This window comes from Carcharhinus amblyrhynchos, chromosome 6, assembly GCF_965287045.1.
Source record: "Carcharhinus amblyrhynchos chromosome 6, sCarAmb.v2.hapA, whole genome shotgun sequence".
NCBI classification, from domain to species: domain Eukaryota; kingdom Metazoa; phylum Chordata; class Chondrichthyes; order Carcharhiniformes; family Carcharhinidae; genus Carcharhinus; species Carcharhinus amblyrhynchos.
Genome location: NC_137329.1, coordinates 50850012 through 50871756, shown reverse-complemented (window position 1 = coordinate 50871756; position 21745 = coordinate 50850012). Strand labels below are relative to the sequence as shown.

Below are 21745 nucleotides of genomic sequence, written 5' to 3'. Positions count from 1 at the left end.
ACTGGATAGGCTTGGTTTGTTTTCCCTGAAGCAGAGGAGGCTGAGTGGTAATCTGATCAAGGTGTACAAAATTATGAGAGGCATAGATAGGGTAGATCATGAGAATCTTTTCCCTGTGGCAGAGGTGTCTAAGACTAGGGGGTGTAGGTTTAAGGTGAGGAGTAACTGGTTTAGAGGGGATCTGAGGAAAAATGTTTTCACCAGAGGGTGGTGAAAATATGGAACGTGCTGCCTGAGAGGGTGATGGAGGGAAGTATTGCAACACTTAAGAAGCACCTGGATGAGCACTTAAATTGCCAAGGCATTGTGGGCTATGGACTAACTGCTGGTAAATGGGATTAATATAGATTGGTATTTGATGGTCAGCATAGGCATGATGGGATAAAGAGCCAGTTTCTGTGCTGTATGACTATGCCTCTATGGTACTAAAGAGACAGAGGCAACAGGTAAATAATCTGGTTATATATTTCTGTGACAAGGACTTAGGTCAAGGGAATATCATTTTGAAGTTTGTGATTGAACGAAACTTGGGAAATAACTAGTAGGGTAGCAACAAACTTCAGGAAGATGGCGACAGAAATGGGCAGATGCAATCTAATGTGAATAATTGAAAAATCATCATTTTGGGAGAAAATATATATGGTGAGACAGTTTTGAGGGGGTGCATGAGTGAGGGCTCCTTTTAAAACAATACTTAAGAATATTATTGGGGACGAGTCAGCACAAAGGGTAGACCCCCATTCATTCAAACAGGCCTGGCTACTTCCATAATTTGGAACCAGAGTGGAGGATGTTGCAAAACAGGCTGATAAAGAAATTGATAGCATTTTAACACTGCTCCCACTTTCTTTACCTGTGTTAAGTAGTCTGCCAGTTCACTATGAGCCCATTTTGTGTTACAGCAAAGACCAATTTCGAACATTCCACTATTCAGGGGCAAAAGAAATAGAATCCATAAAATAAAATGAAGCAAACCCTTCAATTGCTTGAACGTTACAATAGAGCCTGTGGACACAATGCTACATCCAAATGAAAGCTAAGAAGTTTGACAGATGTATGATGAAGCTTACGATGCAGCAGTAATATAGACAGAACACATCTGTATTATGTGACATGCAGAGCTAGAGGTTAGGATAATACATCCAGCGCATCAGCCAGCATCTTCAACTCATCCTTCAGATTGTCCAGCAACTTCCTGATTTTCTGAGGATTATCCAGTATTTCAATGGTCTTGGAAAATGGATCATATTTCACGGAAAATGGCCTCTTAATACTCGCTGCATACTTTCTGCAAACACAAAAGACAAATTCTGTCAGGAATAATGGTCAGTACAAACATTTGATTCAAATGATTAAATACTGGATTCAGCGTATTGACAACATTTTTATTACACAACCTTTTACTTTCCAAAATGGTCCTGATAATCAGCATAACATCACAGTTTGAACTGTGAAAATTTAAAATAAAATTAAGGAGCAAGTTGTGTTTGACAAATTTAGGATTATTGAGGAAGTAACCAATTTAACAAAAAGTGTTGATCTCCTTTGTTTAGTTACCTTCCCATTGTAGAAAATTACTATATTCTATAATAGTATATTACTATAGAGATTACATTTTGAGTGTATGTAATTGGTTGTAAAACATTTGATAATGTCCTGAGACAGAAAGACATTATAAAATGTAATTTTACATAAAATAAAGTTTTTTCCTTTAATTTTGATATCTGCCAATTAACCTGGTAAAATTTGAAAGATGGATGATTTAAGAATTGTGGTCATTTCCTCTGCTAACTACTTCCTGATTTTTTTTTTATCAGCCTAGGGTGCATAGCGTAAAGGACTGACCTTTCTTCTTAATTTTTCCCTCCGAATGTCTCCTATTAATGCTGTTCTCCTGAAGCCATTACCCATGCTAAGAGAATCGCGGTTGAGCCCAGCTTTGTCCTCACCCATTATCTCAACAATTACATTTTTTAAATCACATAACTGCTTCACTGATACAGTGAAGTTGGGTGGCACAGTGGTTAGCACTGCTGCCTCACAGCGCCAGGGACCCAGGTTCAATTGCAGCCTTGGGTGACTGTGTGGAGTTTGCACATTCTCCCTGTGTCTTCATGAGTTTCCTTTGGGTGCTCTGGTTTTCTCCTACAGTCTAAAGATGTGCGTGTTATGTGGATTGCCCATTCAAAATTGTCCCTTAGTTTTAGAGGAAGTAGCAGGGTAAATATGTGGAATTACGGGGATTGGGCCTGGGTGGAATTGTTGTCAGTGCAGGCTTGATGGGCTGAATGGCTTCCTTCTGCATTGTAGGGATTCTATAATTCTATGCAGATATAAAATGGTGCCATGTGAGACAGGAGAGCACTTCCAATAAAGAATGATGATTAGAATAACATATTTTTTTTAATTTTAAGCGGTTTGTGTCGCAGGAATTTAATACCCATTCTGTTGCTCTGAAGAAAATTGATGGGCTTTATTCACGAATTGCTGAACAGCTTGAACTAGATAGATTTCTAAACACTAAAGGCATTTAGGGGTATAGGGAGAGAATGGGAGTATGGTATTGAGACAGAGGATCAGCCATGATCATATTGAATGAAGTATAAAAGCAGGGAGGTCTTGCTGCAATTGTACAAGGTACTGGTGAGGCCGCAACTGGAGTACTGTGTGCAATTTTGGTCCCCTTATTTGCAAAAGGATATATTGGCCTTGGAGAGAATACAGAGAAGGTTCACCAGGTTGATTCTGGAGATGAGGGGGTTAGCTTATGAAGAGAGGTTAAGTAGGTTGGGCCTGTACTCGTTGGAGTTTAGAAGGCTGAGGGGAGATCTTATAGAGACATATAAGATAATGAAGGGAGTAGAAGCAGAGAGATTATTTCCACTTAGAAAGGAAACAAGAACTAGAGGGCACAGCCTCAAAACAAGGTGGGGTCAATTTAGAACAGAGTTGAGGAGGAACTTCTTCTCCCAGAGGGTAGTGAATCTTTGGAATTCTCTGCCCATTGAAGCAGCGGAGGCTACCTCGTTAAATGTGTTTAAGTCACTGGTAGATAGATTTCTGACTAATAAGGGAATTAAGGGTTATGGGGAGCAGGCGGGTAAGTGGAACTGAACCACTATCAGATCAGCATGAACTTGTTGAATGGTGGGGCAGGCTTGAGGGGCTAGATGGCCTACTCCTGCTCCTATTTCTTATGTTCTTTGTGGAGCAGGCTTGATGAGCTGAATGGACTATTCTTGCTCCTATTTTCTATGTTTAATACAATTGATTTGCTTGCTCAACCTGTTCAGAGACCAGTTACGATTTAACCACGTCAATGCAGGAAAGGTGTCACATGAAGGCCAGATTAGGTAAAGGTGGCAGCTTTCCTTCCTCAAAGTACATCAGTAAAATGGTTGGGTTCCTTGGCCATGTTGACCAGAAGCAGTTTTTTATTTCCAATTTATAAGAAACTACTATAGTGAGCTTTGAATTTCTCCTCTCTGGATTATTAAGCTGAGCCCCTGAATGACTGATCCAGTGACACAATCTGATCTACAACTGAGGTGTTAGTGAGTAGAATAGACATCTTTGGTAACTCATCTGGGTGATGAATGCAGATGTTTTGGCTTTAACAAACTGGACAGGAATTACACCACTGCAGTTTAGTTTGACAGAGCCGCTTACCTCAGTTTGTCCGTAGCATCGCTAAAGCTTTCAGATACAAAATACACTGGCTGATAAGTCTGATCCTGATAGGGCTGAATCGCAGTAGCGTCGGGGTCAAACTCCCGTAGCTCTGGTTCACCGGACAGAGCGTGCTGTGTGCAAAACATTTATGTCAGATGAAAATCAGCCAGCCTTAGCTATTGGTTGATGTGTAATCGCAGGTTTGATATCTATTTCCATACATTAAGGGACATGCAGATTTTCATTTTCAGAAAGTTCTGAATCCATATGGAATATTGCTTATTATACAAAAAAGCAACCCAAAACAGATGCATTTTAAAATACACTCCAGGTACTGATTTCTCACGTCTAGCTTGGTTACAGATTCAGGAATGCAAACAGTCACCTAGTATCTTGTCAAATTCACACAATCCTTCATGTGTAAACTCACAATAGCAAACTATTTGAATATTGGCACATCAGAACCAAACCCAATGCTTTCTTTACCTGATGCACATGGTGAGGGAAACAGCGCAGCAGGAGTACTTCATTAAGGGGGCAATTGGATAAGAGCCCTAAAATTTGCAAATGTGTATGAAACTGAGGATCAACACAATAGTTGATCTACAGTTTACTATAATATAGTAAATATTCTGAATGTTTATGATATTTAAAGGGAAGATATGGATAACATGCTCTCTCCAAAAAGGGATAATCAATGACTTTAACATCAATGTGAGGCAGACTTAATCCAATAATTTCCCAAGAATCTCCAGCACTTTTCCAAGAGGAACAAGGCCCATTTGTGAGGTTCTGACAATCATTGTAAAAGAATCACTGGACTCCAGAGAGATTGCAAACAAGTCAGATTATCAGGAGGAAGTTTGAAAATTACACAATAACCTAGTTAACAGCAGCCAATCTGCATTCTGATGGGAATGGGGCTGCCTGACCACTCTCTTCAACTTCTATAAGAATGGTAGCATCTCAGTGCACTGTGTCAACCCATACAATATGTTGTAAACTTGCAAAAGTCAAACTCAAAATATGGAAATTCAGGATAAATCTTCATGTAAATCAAATGAAACATTGGGAAAGAACCAGAAAATGAAAAAAGTCACTTTTGAAAGTCTCTTTGAAGTTAAGTTGACAAAAAAAATTATGCTGGAAAAATAATTTTTGAGATAAAGAAAATGTACACATCACTCACAATTAGTTCACCATAGGCTGACAGCAGACCAGCTCCATACGCTCTTAATTCACCATTTTGCTTGCACAGTCCAAATTCCACAGTAAACCAATACAACTGTAACAGACAGGTTATAAAGAATAATTACCCAGCTTTATTCAGTGCTGTGTGGGGATGTAATGAGGTAATTTGCATGGAGTTTGCTTTATATTGCTTATTTGAGAATTTAAATAAACAATCAACATGAATTGCATGCAGGTGTGAATATCGTAAAGCTAACCGTGGAAAGCTTTTCAATTTCCTCTTCAGTTGCTCCGAGGGAGGCAAGGCCAATATTCTGAGGTGACAGAAAGAATTAGAAGTTATTGTAATCATAGGCAAAAAAATAGACACTGTCCATTCACTGAAACTTTCCTTCTTTATTATTCAGGAAGTCATGTTTCTCCAACATTGAGACTCTCAAACAGCGTAATCACCTGTTTCCCAGTGCAAAACTGGTGATATCCATCAGTTCCAGGACACAGACAGTGGACAGTATTTTACCACCCCACCCGATATGGGAATCGTAGTGGGTGAGGGGTGGACAATGGGAAGATCCATTGGATCCATTGGATGGGATTTTAAGGTTGTGGGAGGAGCGAGGCTGTAAAGTCCTGCCCAGTAGGTGCATGGGAACACCACTAGCACAATGTTCCCTTCCAAGACACCATCCTAACTTGGACAGTTTTTGCCATTCCTTCATCATTGCTAGGACAATTCTTGAAACTCTCTAGCAAACTCCAAAACTATTCCCATTGCTATGCAATCTTCTTCTGCTTCATATATTTATTCTATTTTCCCTAAAAAAAAATCAGAGTCCCCATCTTGTTCAGCATTTCTTAAGTAGCCCATTCTCTAGCAACCTTCTCTCTTCCCATTCGAAATGAATGATCCTTCATTATTGACTCCTGAATGAGAGTTTTTCCTACTTAACCTATTAAAACTCTTCATAATCTTAAAAATCTTTATTAAATCTCATATTAGCTTTCTCTGCTCCAATGGAATAGTCCCTCCATCTCAAGGTTCTTCTCAAATATGAGTGCATTCTCATTCTTGGCTTCAACCTCAATGCCATTAGCTCGCTATAGTGTTTAATGTTTGGGACAGGTGCTCAACCTGTGTCCATTACTAGAACTGTAGCCTCCTCATCCCTGTGTCCTAAGGATAATGGGGAAGGGAGAAGCAAGGACATTAGCTGATTAACAGTCTCTACGTAACAATGAATTCCATGCCTCCTCAGTGTTCAAAGGTAATGATCAGTCCAATGATGCGCAGGTTAGGTTTATCGGCCATGCTAAAATTGCCCCTTAGTGTCCTCAGATGCATACGTTAGAGGGATTAGCTGGTAAATGTGTATGAATATGGGGGTAGGGCCTGGGTGGGATTGTGGTCGATGTAGACTCGATGGGCCAGCTGGCTCTTTCTGCACTGTAGAGTTTCTATGATTTTTATGAAAATCTCACAGATCATCAGATAATTAGTCCCAATCCCATGCCCTTTCCTTTTAGCCCTGTAAATATTTTCCCTGCAAATATCTATCCAATTCCCTGTTGAACATTATTTCTTCCACTTCCCTTTCAGACAGTGCATTTCAGATTACAACAATTCATTGTGTAAAAACATGTTCTCCTTATCTTTGCAAATAGCCTTTAATCTCTGTTCTCATTTCAGAACCTCTGTCAATGGCAACAGTTTCTTCTTTTTTAAGCTATCAAAATTTTGCTTATTTTGAACACTTCTGCTAACTCTCTCTTCAATGTTCTCTGATCTAAGGAGAACTCCATTGTCTGTTCCTGTACATGATAAATATTCACAACAAAGGAAGATGGAATTACCTGAGAAAATTGAGCAAATGTCTTGTCAGCCAACATGGGCACATGTCCCAGCAGCTCATGGCAGCAATCCCTATATATATATAAAGAGTAAGAAGATCATTGTCAACCAATTTTATAAATTATTCTTCTATCTTAATCAATATGTTCTACAATGAACAATTCTTTGTGATGCTGTTTATTTCTCTTCCTCTTGCAGTCTATGAGCCTATGGGACAGTTGGTGCCACTGGCATCACACGGCCCTGAGTCCTTTGTCCAGGTGTGAGGCTAGAAAGCAAAGCGCTGAAATCTCTGGGCTGTATACAGGTACAATGGCTGATTTCCACCTGGGGCAGCCATGATTCTGTCCTCCTTGCTCCAGTCCTTTAAATTTCAGCAGCGAGTCCTGTGCGTGGATGTTTTGCTTTTCCCCAGTAAGTCAGAACGGAGTGACTAAGAATTTCCTGCTTCCAAGAAATCTCAGTTAGAAATGGCATGAATCCAACTGAAAGCCTTAGGAGCCCTCAACCTTCACAGGAAAGAGTGATGTAAATCCCAGAGATGACCTGCTCATTCCATGGGAGCAGAAAAAAATAAAGAAAAGAGCTTGGTGAATCTTTCACTATCTTCCCCTTTGCTTGGTGATGCTTCAAAGCAGTGTTGTTATTGCTGGCTGGCATTGCTGACATATCGTTGCAGACAGGTGCACACGATAAATAAACCCTGGCAATACCAATAACCCCAACTCTGTGATTTGGGATAATGATTCCAGCCAGTAGCTGGAAAGAAAAATATGGTATGGGAGTCATTGTTGGCAGGGTAGGTGAGGTAGCGTTGGGGTTGATTTGCTGACGGTTTGTTCTGCTATGCTTGCACCAGCAGAGGACTTCCCTTGGAATTTCAGGATTGAATATTGCTAGGTTATCTCTCCTTGGGGATGTCATACATAACCTGCATATCACTAACATACACATTCCAGTAGAATTAATTGGATAACATTGGAAACCATGGCTGATCCTGTTTCCCCTCTACTTTGCACAAAGTGATCAGGAACAATTGCATTAGCCTCACCACTGATCTGTCTCAGATCAGCTAACACAACACTAAGGGTCAAACCTGGGTCTTTTCTGATCTGTTGCGGCTCACTAGCAGATAATGCATTGCCCAATGAACCATCAAGGAGTTCGTTCACTTCTTTGAATAATTAAAGGGGAGGTAAACATTAATTGTCACTATTGGTAGTGTAAGTCTACTGTGACTGATACCCACAATCTGTTGAGTAATATGCAATATAATACAACATCTTCCCAAATGGTTTAATGAAGAAGTTCATGTTCCATAGTATTAATCATATGCAACATCACATTCATTTCCTGCTCTGTGTTAAATTAGCTGATCTCAGCCAGGATGGCAACTGAAGTACTATATTTTACCTCAGTAATGTGTTTATGGAAGATTCTCTGTTAAAAGTACTCTTAGGATACCACATAATGACAAAGGCTGACTGTGATGCCTACTCTAGTAAAATAAGACCATCTCCACAATATCAAGGCTTGCATTTGAATAATGGGCACTTGGGTGAGTTACTGGACGGTCACTGGAACCTGCAATAAGGTGTCAGTGACCTTGAAAGAGAAAGAATGGAGGGATGTTGGAGAACTGAAATTCCTTTCATTCTTTCATCTCCCACTTCAGATTACCACATCTGTTTTTTTTCCCATTCATCAGTTATTTTCAGATAAGTACTTACAACTGTGTGGTAAGAACACTTACTTCCAAGCCCCTTTGGAACATTCCATCAAAGAAAATCAAAAGCAATTATAAAGTGTGATTATTGTAATGTATTCACTCTCATCAGAGTGGGTCATGTCATATTCAGTTAACAATATGCAAGTCCCAGCCATATGTTAAAACTCAACTGTTAAAATTGTGTTCAGTGTGGTGAAGGTTGGTACCATGGGGAGTTCATAATTTTAGGGAAACTCTCCTGATATAAGAGAAATTTTGTCATTTTGTACTAATTTTCCTTCACCAGACAGCAAGAGTTTGTATCTCACCATATTGATTCTCAGGGGTTGCATTTTTAACATACAAAGTATAATCCCCATTGTTTATATATGGTTGACAATTCCAATGCTGTCTAAAAAATGATAGGGGTGATCAGTGCATTTTGACAATTTCCATTATTGTTTCCTTTACTGTCTAAATTATCGCAGCTTCTGGTCCTGGTCATCAAGTTAGGTAGAATAATTCTGCATCAGACCATCCCATTCTTTTTAGATCAGAAGATGAAGAAAACAGACAGTACAAATTCATGAAGAAAGCTCACTCAGACTTCATGCAGTGCTAAGAGTGTCAAGCTCAATCATCAGTACCAGGCATGCTGTATATGATGTCTATCAAATGCCTGTTTCAGATCACAATAATGATAATAGTCAGTTCTGCTTGGCTTTTTACTGTTTCCTTGGTTCGTCCTTCAAAGGAACAACCATGACCAAGTAAAAAATGTGATAACACGTGGAATGTATTGATTGTGTGAAATGGACTGTGATCTATTTCTATTGCCTTTCCTGGATTAGTGATGCCCTCCCCATTAGCGTTGATGAAAATCCCCTTTGGGGTAAATGACACAACTCCCCTCACTCCTCCAATGTTGTAAAAGTGATCTCCTTTCTTTCCCAGCTTTACCTGTCCAGTTGCTCCAGTTGACCCACTCTTATAACCATGCCTACTGGTACAATTAAGTTTCTTTCAACTCCCACTTCTGGTTTCATTGACCTTCATCCTACTCATACCAGCTTTGTTCATTGGTGGATCATTCTCATCTAGCAGTTACCAACCTCAGACCCCTCTTTAGTAGCGATCAGTATGAAACAGACTAACAAACCTTCACTCAACTGTTCTCACGTCATTCTGCTTTCAGACAATGTTATAACTACCACAGATTTTCTGAAAAATCAGGTCCCTGCAAGTTTCTTCCAACAACTCTGCAGTTCCTGCATTTGGATTGAACCAGTCTCCAAATACTTTTTAGGACATTACTGGCAATAAGTATCCTTGCAAAGGCAATGTCCATTTGGCATTTTGGGCAGAGTTTAGTGTTCCAAATGCCAACGATTAACCACCATGGTTCCCTGCTATGTCAGACCTTCTCACATTTCATAGCTTTGAGATATTCAAATTGGAAAAGCCCATTCAATTCTTAGTTAACTTGGGGAAGGGGCAATAATCAACAGTCTTTTATCACCTATGAAATCATCTTATTCAGATCTTTTCTGACATTCATAATCTTTCAGTTCCCTGTGCCAACCTGAGTTGGTAGAGTTTTGAAACCAGGGCTAGATAAAATCTTTTTCAAGATACTCTCCAACACAATGCCCAGTTCAGCCTATCAGACAACTGTACGCATTACACAAGAGCAGCTCATAAATCTAATATAGGTTCAAACTGAATCTTTAGTTTGTCATTTGCCGCATCCTACTTTTTAAAGAACAAAAGTGTTATTTAAATTTAGATAATATGAAAGGAGTGAAGGATTGTGGTGATCGACCAATTGAAAAATCGACTAAATAGAATCCACAAATTTTGCAGAAGCCTTTAATTTCCAAAGCTCTGGGTATCATTCTTACAGAGGGTTATGACACCAAGATGAAAGCCTTTCTATACATTTCCCCAGAAACACTGGCCTTTTATATCTATGGGCTTTCCTTTATGTTAGTCATTCATTTGTCAACACTGTCTGTAGTTGGCAGTTGTGCACGGGGAATGGTGGTGATGGAGGATGAACTCAGCAGTAGTGTGCAGACATAAGTTATCAAATCCTACAAACTCCAATTTAACAAGAGTTCTAGTTTCCAGATTCCATTTCAAAGGGTAAAGCTTTGGTTAAAAGGTTTTACTACTTCGCCCTTCTTCCTCATTGTGAGATTTCACTGAATTCTGTTGCACAATCACAATGCACCTCTACAGTTTCCAATACCCCACATTTGGACAATTGGGTTGTTAGGTCCATGCTTGACATTTGATTGCAAGGGCGATTCTAATTGCTGAACAGACAGAAGCAGCTGAAACAAAGTTATGGGATTAAGATCTGTGTGAGACAACAGCCAACAGACCATAATGGAGCTTTAATGCTCAATTGATGAATATATTCAGACAAGGACTGATAGAGTTTTAGGGACTAAGTGAGTCAAGGAATATGGGGGTGGATTGTGCAGGAAGGTGGAACTGAGGTCGAAGATAAGCCATGAAGTCACTGAATGGTGAAGCAAGCTTGAAGGGCCAAATGACTTACATTTAATCCTATTTCTTATGCTTCATGTTCTTAAGCAGTATACCAGACCAAATTTCCCTGATATCTCAAATTTAATACAGTATTGTCTGAGCTTGTCAAGATCTATGCAGTAACATTTAGATGTTTCCTGACTCAAAAGTGACGAGCTGCTACTGTTTCTTTCATTGGTTGATAATGGGTTGCTAATGTTCCTCTCTTGGTTGATAATGAGTTCTCTCACAAATTAATATTAATACTATTAGATTAATTACTCATATGCCAATCACATTGCCTGCTAGTTAAATATCATTAAACTGTTTTGATGGGAACATTTGATTTATTATTGTCACATTATTGTCAGTGAAAAGTATGGATTCTTGTGCACTATACAGTCAAAACATACCGTTCACAGAAAAGGAAACCAGAGAGTGTAAAATGTAGTGTTACAGTCATAACTAGGGTGTAGAAAAAGATCAACTTAATGCAAGGTAAGTCCATTCAAAAGTCTGGCAGCAGCAGGGAAGAAACTTCTTCAGTCGGTTGGTACATGACCTCAGACTTTTGTATCTTTTTCCCGAAGGAAGAAGGCGGAAGAGAGAATCTCCAGGGTATGCGGAATCCTTAATTATGCTGGTTGCTTTGCCGAGGCAGCAGGAAGTGTAGACAGAGTCAATGGATGGGAGGTTGGTTTGCTATATGAATTGGGCTATATTCACTATCTTATGTAGTTCCTTGCGGTCTTGGACAGAGCAGGAGCCATACCAAACTGTGATACAACCAAAAAGAATGCTTTCTATGGTGCATCTGTTAATGTTGGTGACAGTTGTAGCTGACATGCCAAATTTCCTTAGTCTTCTGAGAAAGTAGAGGTGCTGGTGGGCTTTCTTAACTATAGTGTTGGCATGGGAGGATCAGGACAGGTTATTGCTGATCTGGACATCTAAAAACTTGAAGCTCTCGGCCCTTACTACTTCGTCCCCATTGATGTAGACAGGGGTATGTTCTCCTTTACGCTTCCTTAAGTCAATGACAATCTCCTTCATTTTGTTGAGATTAAGGGAGAGATTATCGTTGCTGCATCAGTTCACCAGATTCTCTATCTCATTCCTGTACTCTGTCTTGCCATTGTTTGAGATCCGACCCACTAAGGTGGTGTCATCAGCAAACTTGAGAATCGAATTGGAGGGGAATTTGGCGTACAGTCATAGGTGTATAAGGGTACAGTAGGGGGCTGAGAACACAGCCTTGTGGGTCGCCAGTGTTAAGGAGGTGTTGTTTCCTATCCTTACTGATTATGGTCTGTGAGACAGGAAGTTCAGGATCCAGTTGCAGAGGAAAGTGCCAAGGCCTAGGCCATGGAGTTTGGAGATGAGTTTTGTGAGAATAAGAGTGCAGAAAGCTGAGCAAATGGAATTTAATTCAGACAAATGCAAGGTGATGCATTTTAATAGATCCAATTCAGGTGGTAGCTATAAAATAAATGGCAGGACCATCAGGAGCATAGACACACAGAGATCGGGGATCCTTGGCCCGGCCCTTAGCACTTCGCTTTGCGACTGGATCCTGAGCTTCCTAATTCATGTTTCTTGGACACAAATATTCACTGTGACCAACTAGAAACTAGAGGAAAATATTGACCATGGAGAGGGCTGCTGTTTGAGGGACTAAAGGTCAGCAGGAGAGCCTGACCCACATAAGTGTGTTTACCACAATTACACAGCTTGTGGAATGAAGAGCTGGAATTATTTTTTAAATTTGTCACGAAAATACGCAATATCTCTTTGCATGTACATTCCAACATGCTCCAAATTCCAAGAGCAAGAATTTAAATGGCTCGCCTGCAATGAAATGTAGTTGTTATTTCAAAGAACAAAGAACAGTACAGCACAGGAACAGGCCCTTCAGCCCACCAAGCCTGCGCCGATCACGTTTTCCTATCTTGACCAACTTCCTGTATCCCTGTATTCCTTACCTGTTCATGTGTCTATCCAGATAAATGTCGCTAACATGTCTGCCTCAACCACCTCACTTGGTAGTGCATTCCAGGTCCCCTCTGTGTAAAAAAAAAACTTCCCCCGCACATCTCTACTGAACCTTTCCCTTCCCCTTACCTTGAATTTGTGCCCCCTTGTACTTGTTATTTCTGCCCTGGGAAAAAGTATCCAACTGTTCACCTTATCTATGCACTCATAATTTTATAAACTTCTATCAAGTCGCTTCTTAGCCTTCGTTTTCCCAGGGAGAACAATCCCAGTTTATTCAATCTCTCCTCATAGCCAATACTCTCCATACCAGGCAACATCCTAGTAAACCTTTTCTGTACTCCCTCCAAAGCCTCCACATCCTTCTGGTAGTATTGTGACTAGAATTAGACACAGTATTCCAAATGTGGCATAACCGTTTCATATAACTTTAACATAATTTGAAAACTTTTATACTCGATGCCCCAGTCAATGAAAGCAAGCATGCCATATACTTTCTTCACCACCTTCTCCACCTGTGCTGCCATTTTTAAGGATCTGTGGACCTGTACTCCCAGACCTCTCTGTGTGCCTGTGCTACTGATGGTTCTGCCATTTAGTTTATAGCTGTCACCTGAGTCGGATCTACTAAAATGCATCACCTCGCGTTTGTCTGGATTAAATTCCATTCGCCATTTCTCTGCCCAATTTCCCAGTCTATCTATATCCTGCTGTGTTCTCTGACAATCTTTATCACTGTCTGCAACTTCGCCAATCTTAGTATCATCCGCAAACTTGCTAATCAGACCAGCTACATTTTCTTCCAAGTCATTTACATTTATTGCAAACAACAGAGATCCCAGCACTGATCCCTGTGGAACACCACTAGTTATAGACCTCCATTCAGAAAAACATCCTTCCACAGCTACCCTCTGTCTTCTATGCCAAGCCAGTTCTGAATCCATCTTGTTAGTTCATCCATGATCCCATGTGATTTAACCTTTTGCACCAGCCTGCCATGAGGGACCTTGTAAAATGCTTTCCTAAAGTCTATGTAGATAACATTCACTGACCTTCCCTCGTCAATCATTTTGCTACCTCTTCAAAAAATTCAAATTAGTGAGATGTGACCTCCTTTGTACAAAACCATGCTACCTGTCACTAATAAGACCATTCAGTTCCAAATATCTATAGATCCTATCCCTAAGAATCTTCTCCAATAATTTCACTCTCACTGACTTCAAGGTCACTGGCCTATAATTACCTGAGTTATCCTTGCTACCCTTCTTAAATAACAAGACGACAGTGGCTATCCTCCAGTCCTCTGGGACCTCACCTGTGGTCAACAAGGGAAACAAAGATTTCTGTTAGAGGCTCAGTGATTTCCTCTCTTGTCTCCCTCATAATCTGGGATAGATGCCATCTGGCCCTATGGATTTGTCTACCTTAATGCTTTTAAATATACCTAATACTTCCTCCCTCGTAATGATGACTTGCTCTAGAGGCACTATCAACTAATGTGTCCCCCTCCTTTGTGAATACTGATGCAAAATACTCACTAAGGACCCTACCCATTTCCTGTGGTTCTATGCATAATTTCCCTCCTTTGTCCTTTGTCTAGCTACCCTCTTGTTCCTAATATATGTATAAAATGCCTTGAGATTCTCCATAATCCTGCCTGCCAAGGACATTTCATGACCTCTTTTTGCCTTCCTATATCCCCGTTTGAGTTACTTTCTACTTTCCCTGTATTCTGCAAATGCTTCACCTGTTTTTAGTTGCCTAGACAATGTACGTATGCATTTTTTTTACTCGATTGGCAATTTCCCCAGTAATCCATGGTTCCCGAATTTTGCCTTTCCTATCCTTCCTTTCTACAGGCACATGCCTATCCTGCATTTAAAAGACTTGCACATGCCTGATGTGGATTTACCTTCAAACAGCCTCTCCCAAACAACAAATCCTGCCAAATCTGCTTGTTGTTAGCCTTCCCTCAATTTAGTAACTTAATCTTAGGACAACACTTGTCCTTTTCCATGAGTATTCGAAAACTTACAGAATTGTGGCCACAGTTCACCACATGTTCCCTCACTGCAACTTTGATAACCTGGCTGGATCATACCAGTTTGGAACATTTTTCTCTCACTTTTCTCCCCAACTCTTTGATGATGCTGGATAAAATGTGGGTTCCACAGGTACCAGTTGTCCTCAGGTGCTTCAATTAAATGGCAGCTCTTGCAAAGTGAGCTTAAACAGTGAGAGCGTAATTTTGACTTTAGACAACTGTACAATATTGGCTCATCTTCTGTCAGGCACCTCTGCCAATGTTCAGTTCCATTGACATCAGTCCAATATAACATGTTATTCCTCAAAGTCGAACGTTACCCTGGGTCAGTGATGAGAAATGTCCCAACCAAGGCCCATCAGCATTCACCCTTCATTCAATGCCCAGTTATTCTGTGAAGGTCCCTGGACATCCATTAGGACCGGGCTAATTTTTCCTCTCCTTATCATCCATGGGGATTCAAGCTATTTGTAGCTCCTATCTACTGTGTTTAGTTTTCACGTGGTTAGCACTGCTGCCTCACAGCACCAGGGACCTGGGTTTGATTCCTGGTTTGGGTCACTGTCTGTGTGGAGTTTGCACATTCTCACTGTGTCTGCATGGGTTTTTTCCAGATGGTCTTGTTTCCTCCTATAGTCCAAAGATGTGCAGATTAGGAGGATTGGCCATGCTAAATTGCCCCTTAGTGTTAGGGGGACTAGCTACAGTAAATGCATGGAGTTAAGGGGGTAGAGCCTGGGTGGGATTGTGGTCAGTGCAGACTCGATGGTCCGAATGGTCTCCTTCTGTACTGTAGGATTCTATGAATCTAAAACTCAGTAATTCAAATAAAAGTTACCAAAATAAACATTTTGCACAAATATAAACATCAGACGTTCTAAATGGATTATTTTTAAGAGCTGTGCATTACACACAAAGAAACAAATCACGGCTCAGTCCATCTTGCCCAACAATGGCACGGATATTCCTAACCAGAAATAAGAACATAAAAGTGCTGTCAGCATCCATAAAGAAAACGAACACAGCTTCTGGCTGAATCATAAGGTGTTGACAGACCTGCTGTGCATTTCCAGCACTTTCTTATTTCATTACAAATTTTCAGTAATTCGTTTCCAAAACTTGCTACCTGTGTTTATTTAATCCATATACTTACGGCTCAGGAGTGTGCATTGGCGAGGAGGCATGTCTTACATACTGTGTACACTGGAAAACTCGAAAAGCGAGGCTTGCCAGGAAGTCCCGGGCCGAAAGTAACCCAGCAACAGGCCACAGCTGAAATCCTGTGTGTTCTGGCACAGACAAACATGGAACATCTGTTACACTAAATCACAATGCATGATAATAAAATTAGCAGCAGCTTTTTCTTTTGCTGTGGAAAAATGGAACTTTTGATTTTTTTCAGTTTGTAAGCCGATAAAATTAATACTGGGAATATAGAGGCCGAGAAATTCGATGAGATGCGCCCATTTTTCTAGCGTGAAATCATTGCCTGAGCCTCCAATATGGCAGGGAAGAAACAGACATTCATTGTATGGGCAAAAAAATTGGAGATCAGAAGCTTCAGCTGAAACAAATGTAATTAAATCTGCATATGCAAATACAGGGCCTATGTCTTTTGAAGCCCAGTCTGTAATATTGGTTTGCTTAATTGAGCCAGCTAGCCATGGCATCAGCTGCATTCTGGAACACCAGCTCTACATGCAGCCTAACAAGCTTTCATTAAAGAGGCCATGGTGGGTATCCACTGGAAAGGATTAAAAATTCTTATCACAGTGTGGAGCTGGGAGGAGAGCTTCTCACATTCAGACTGTACAGGTTGTTGATGGCCACTGTTTGCCCTCCACCACTCTGATCTTCCTGATCACTCCCTCCCAGTTTCCCTCATCCACTTGCCCACTCACTGCCCTATTTTATTCTGCTTCTTGAAGAACCATTGCCAGTATTGTAGTTGCCTATTGGTTGAACCCTCATCTCCAATGAGTAGTCTGGGTACGTCCGTCAGGTGTCACCAATCACTAGTTGAGTGATAATGAGGCCAAGGGAACAATATAAGGTGAGTACTGGGCCTATCCATGGAGCTCCCTCCCTAACGGCATTGTGGGTCGACCCACAGAACTTGGACTGCAGTGATTCAAGAAGGTAGCTCACCTTCACCTTCTCAAGGGCAACTGGGAATTGGCAATGAATACTGGCCAGCCAGCAACATCCATGTCCCATGAATTAATTTAAAAAAATTCCTGCAGCTCCAAAGTTTTGTCCACCAACATCTTTAGGACAGCTCTCCTAAATTCCTGATCAGCATTGAACTGAACCCTTTTCAGCCAAAGTATTCACTCGATTGATTCCTGGGTTGAGAGGCTGAGTAAATTGGGCCGATTCTCTGGAGTTTAGGAGATTTCATTGAAAGATTAAAAATTTTGAAGGGGTTTGAAAGGATAGGCCTCTTTAATGAAAGCTTGTTAGGCTGCATGTTGAGCTGGTGTTCCAGAATGCAGCTGATGCCACGGCTAGCTGGCTCAGTTAAGCAAACCAATATTGTAGGTTTTAAAGGTTGTTTCCTCTGACTGGGGAATCAAGAAGAAGGGGGCTCAGCTCTGCGGTAAGGTGTCAATCATTTTGGACTGACTTGAGGAGAAGTTTCTTCACCCAATATTTGGAATGCTCTAATGCAGAGATTGTAGATTCGCCGTTGTTTAGAATATTCGGTAATGTATTAGCTTGGACAGGGGATTGGTTAACTAACAGAAAACAAAAATTGGGCTGTAAGCAAGTGTTTTTCTGGAAGTTGTTTCCACTGGCAGGTGAAACTAGAACTAGGGACCATGGCCTCAATATAAGAGGGAGCAGATTTCGGACTGAGTTGAGGGGGAACTTCTTCACACAAAGGATTGTGAATCTGTGGAATTCCCTGCCCAATGAAGCAGTTGAGGCTACCTCATTGAATGTTTTTAAGACAAGGATAGATAAATTTTTGAACAGTAAAGGAATTAAGGGTTATGGTGAACGGGCGGGTAAGTGGAGCTGAGTCCAAGAAAAGATCAGCTCTGATCTTATTTAATGGTGGAGCAGGCTCAAGGGGCCAGATGGCCTACTCCTGCTCCTTGTTCTTATGTTCTTATATTCTTATGTATTCAAGATTGATAGATTTTTGACCCCTTAGGGAATCTAAACCAAGGAGGTATGTGCTAGAAAGCTAAGTCAAGTTGGAAGATCAGTCATGATTGTGTTTGATGGGATTGCAAGCTTGAGGAACCAAATGGTCTACTCTTGCTCTTATTTCTTATGTTCCTATGTTCTATTCTTAACAAAGGAAAAACCTGGCAGATTTTTGCCTTTCTGAGGCCAGGGTTCATGGTAATAGTCCTAACATCACTAAAGCTGAGATCATTTGAAGTGTTGTTATCCTGGCATGAGGTTTCTGGCACACACTGATGAGAAAGCATGAATTCTGGGAACTTTTAAAAACTTTGTTTTTCTTGATTGGTTTATGAGAAAACTGACAATCCTCTTCTAACTTCTAACTTCTCGTTTCTGACACCATGCAGCATGTGGGCAGATGTCTGAACCTATGTCCAAGCACGTGTACACAAAAGTTCTTTGTGGTTACCGTCAGTGTGACCTGAACCAAGTATAACCCCAGTTTGTATCTTACGTGGAATTTATTTTTTTCCACATCTGCGACCAGTGAATTATCTAGGCTGGATTTTACAGCCACAAATTGGACCCACCCCTACCTCACTCCCAGCATTTATACAAAATACAGCGAGATGATATCAGGTTCGCAATCCTGTGTCGTCCTGCCAGTTTCTGATATTATGGAAGATGAGCGGGCACTGAAATTGGAAGCTTGCTCGCCATTTTGAACAAAAGGAGTTAATAAGTTATTGAGCCCGTTATTGACTGTAATCTTACATTTTCCTCCATTTTCAGTGGACACATGGGAAAAACATTGGGAGTGATTTCCACCAGATATGAGAAGATGGAACAAGGGCTAATGAAAGGAGCTGCAAGTGGGACCATTTTAAGCAGCAGAGTTTACTGGTGATTACTTTTTATTTATTCATTGTTTCTAAGCTGCCAGAAGAAACAAGACAGTGAGAGGGAAGGTGACTGAGAGACAGGATACCTTCAAGAGTGAGGACTCCAGGAGGGGAACCAGAGCTTGCTGTCTCTTTGGGGATTGTACAAAATGGAGAAGGTGGAAAGGAGGAGAAAGAGACAGAGGAAGGCAAATGTCCAGGGACAGGTGTAGCCTGTGGTCCAGACAGGTGAGCGACCTGCTGCTGTGCATGGACCAGAACAAGACAAACACTAACAGCTCCAGTATGTGGTAGGAAAAGACACTACACTGTGCAGAGAGAATACAGGCAAAGGATGAAATTCCTTTAGCTTTCAGAGGACCAGTGTCTTCACAGACTCCATATTTTCAGGAAGACAATCAGTTCCCTTTGTGAATTGCTGGCTGGGGAGATCAGTTCAAAATGTGTTGCTGACTACCCAATGCCTGTCACTCTCAAGCTAAACAGTGACCTTGAACTTTTATGCATTGGAGTCATTCCAGGCACCAGCTGGAGGCCTTTGCAATATATTTCAAGCCTCAGCTCACCATTGTATCAAGGCAGTGATGGATTAGATGAACAAATAAATTCATTTATTTCAGCACAAATGACACTGGTCAGACCAAGAGAGCCCAGCTTAAAATATACTTCTTTGACCAACTGTGACCCTGTTGTAATGTCTCCTTTATATGCTGTATCGATTTGTTGTTTGATAACACATCTGAAAACTGCCTGAGGATGTTTTACTATCTGTTAAAGGTGAGATATAAATAAAAATTAAATATAAGACTATATAAATAGCCTCCGCTTCAGTCAGTGGCCACACTGGACACCACGGCCACTGTGTGTCTCTGGCTGCTGGATTTCCAGCGCTGCCAGCTCCTCGCCAGAAATTGATGCAGAGCTGCATAAATGATGGAAATTAGAATTTCCATGTAATTAGTCTCCGGGCCTACTAGTGGATCCTCCACCCCCCAAGAGTGCTTCACTTCAGAGGGGGTTTACAAAAGCTCCACACTTCGGGGAGCTGGCAGCCCAACTGCTCTGGAGTGAAGGAGGGCCATGAAGCCCCCCTCCAAGAGGTTGGAGGTTAGTGCCCCCTGGAGGAGGGTTGGTCTTCTGTGGGGATCAGGGTTGCGGGTAGGGAGTTAGCTTGCCAGAGGGGTTGGGCCGGCCCGGATAGATCCGGGTGGCCAGTGATTGGGCTGTGGGGGGATTGATAGGGCAGCGATGTGGGGTTGCGAGGCTCGCCTGTGATCAAGCTGGCTAGTGATCTGGAGACAGTCACTGTGGGGGCTATTGTGCACGCGCCAATGTCGGTGCTCATAGATTGGTGCATGCGCAGTGGCCCGATATGCGCCATGCTGCTGACCTCTCCAGTGGGAATTCACGAGTGCCCTTTGCAGTGCACAAAGTGTGGGAGATTCATTTTGAAAATCCTGCTAAAAAAATCAACAGGATTTACTCAGTTTTTAAGCGGAATCAACACTTCGAATATTTTTTGAGAGAATGCTACCCTATATGTTTATGATTATATTTCAAAATTTAATCCAGTGCAAACCTTTCAAGAAATTGGAGACATCCTCAAGTTGGGGGATGTTGTCTTTGTTGTAATGGCATTGCTTCTCCAGCAGTCTGAAGGCCTCTACGTGTTCAGCACAAGCATGTGTTGGATACAGAGTCTTCAGGTTCATATACACTTCTCTCCTGGACAGCAACATGTCATAAAGATTAATAATGAATGCAATTAACTTAACAAACATCAGATCTTTCCAAGATCTTTTGTTATGCTGCTGGTCTAATAAGCTACTCTTTGGTGCTGATCTCTTCCTCCTTACCAAGATACTGATTTAATTAAGATAATGTTGAATATAACAGTATAACTGACATGGAGATTATGGGACACCAGAGGGCTGTGGCTCCCCTGTTGTGATTTTTACCTTTGATTCTCATATTTAAAAAGCTCAATATTCAAAGGTGACCAGTGGTGGCTCACAAATATTGGTCTTCAGTCTTATTGGGCCTTTGGAGATCAGTAACTATACACCAGACTCTGCCATTAAATGTATGAGACTTTATAGTAATTAACAGAACATAAAGACATCTACCTTAATTTTACACTGAGGTCAATGAGACACATTCACCACTGGATGGACTAAGATTAATTGACATAGTACAGGCCTACAATCAGCTTGGAATATTCCTGACCAGAAGTATATTTGACCAGTGGCTCATTGGTAGAGCTGCCTTGTTGTGGTTTTTAATCTATGACCAAAAACTTTTGAAGTACTCAGCAAGGTCGCACAAAAAATACAATGGGATAAATGAACAGATATTATGTTTTTGTGATATTGTTTGTTGGATACACTAGGCAGATCACAAGTCTTTCTTCAGATGGAAGCTTTTATGTCCACCTGTGAGGGCACTTATTTAGTGTCTGGTCTGAAAGATGACAGCACTGATAGTGGTGTACTCCTTTCATACTGCACTGGAGTGTCAGCCTGGATTTTGTATTAAAGTCACTGGAACAATACTGGAAATCTCAACCCTCTAACTCAGAGGCAATCGAGAGTGTACTGACTGATCCAAGTTTGACACCACAGTCATATATATGAGCAGTATTGGGCAGAGAATTAGCAAAATCTACGACCTACTGGCTCATGCACAGACATTGCCCATCCCTTAACCCCAAACTA

At 41.1% G+C, this 21745-nt stretch overlaps 1 protein-coding gene across 1 annotated transcript in view; it reads right to left on the bottom strand.

Annotated features, from left to right (window-relative positions):
• Positions 1–1017: 1017 nt before the first annotated feature.
• Positions 1018–21745, bottom strand: part of th (tyrosine hydroxylase) — a 70093-nt gene continuing 49365 nt past the window's right edge. Inside the window, exons 7-13 of the mRNA XM_080191614.1 lie at positions 20611–20756; positions 16145–16280; positions 6715–6784; positions 5121–5177; positions 4862–4957; positions 3670–3803; positions 1018–1288 (exon numbers count right to left, since the gene is read on the bottom strand). Of these exons, the coding sequence (XP_080047740.1) occupies positions 1129–1288; positions 3670–3803; positions 4862–4957; positions 5121–5177; positions 6715–6784; positions 16145–16280; positions 20611–20756 (799 nt within the window). The 3' untranslated portion in view covers positions 1018–1128. The remainder of the gene's footprint in view (positions 1289–3669; positions 3804–4861; positions 4958–5120; positions 5178–6714; positions 6785–16144; positions 16281–20610; positions 20757–21745) is intronic.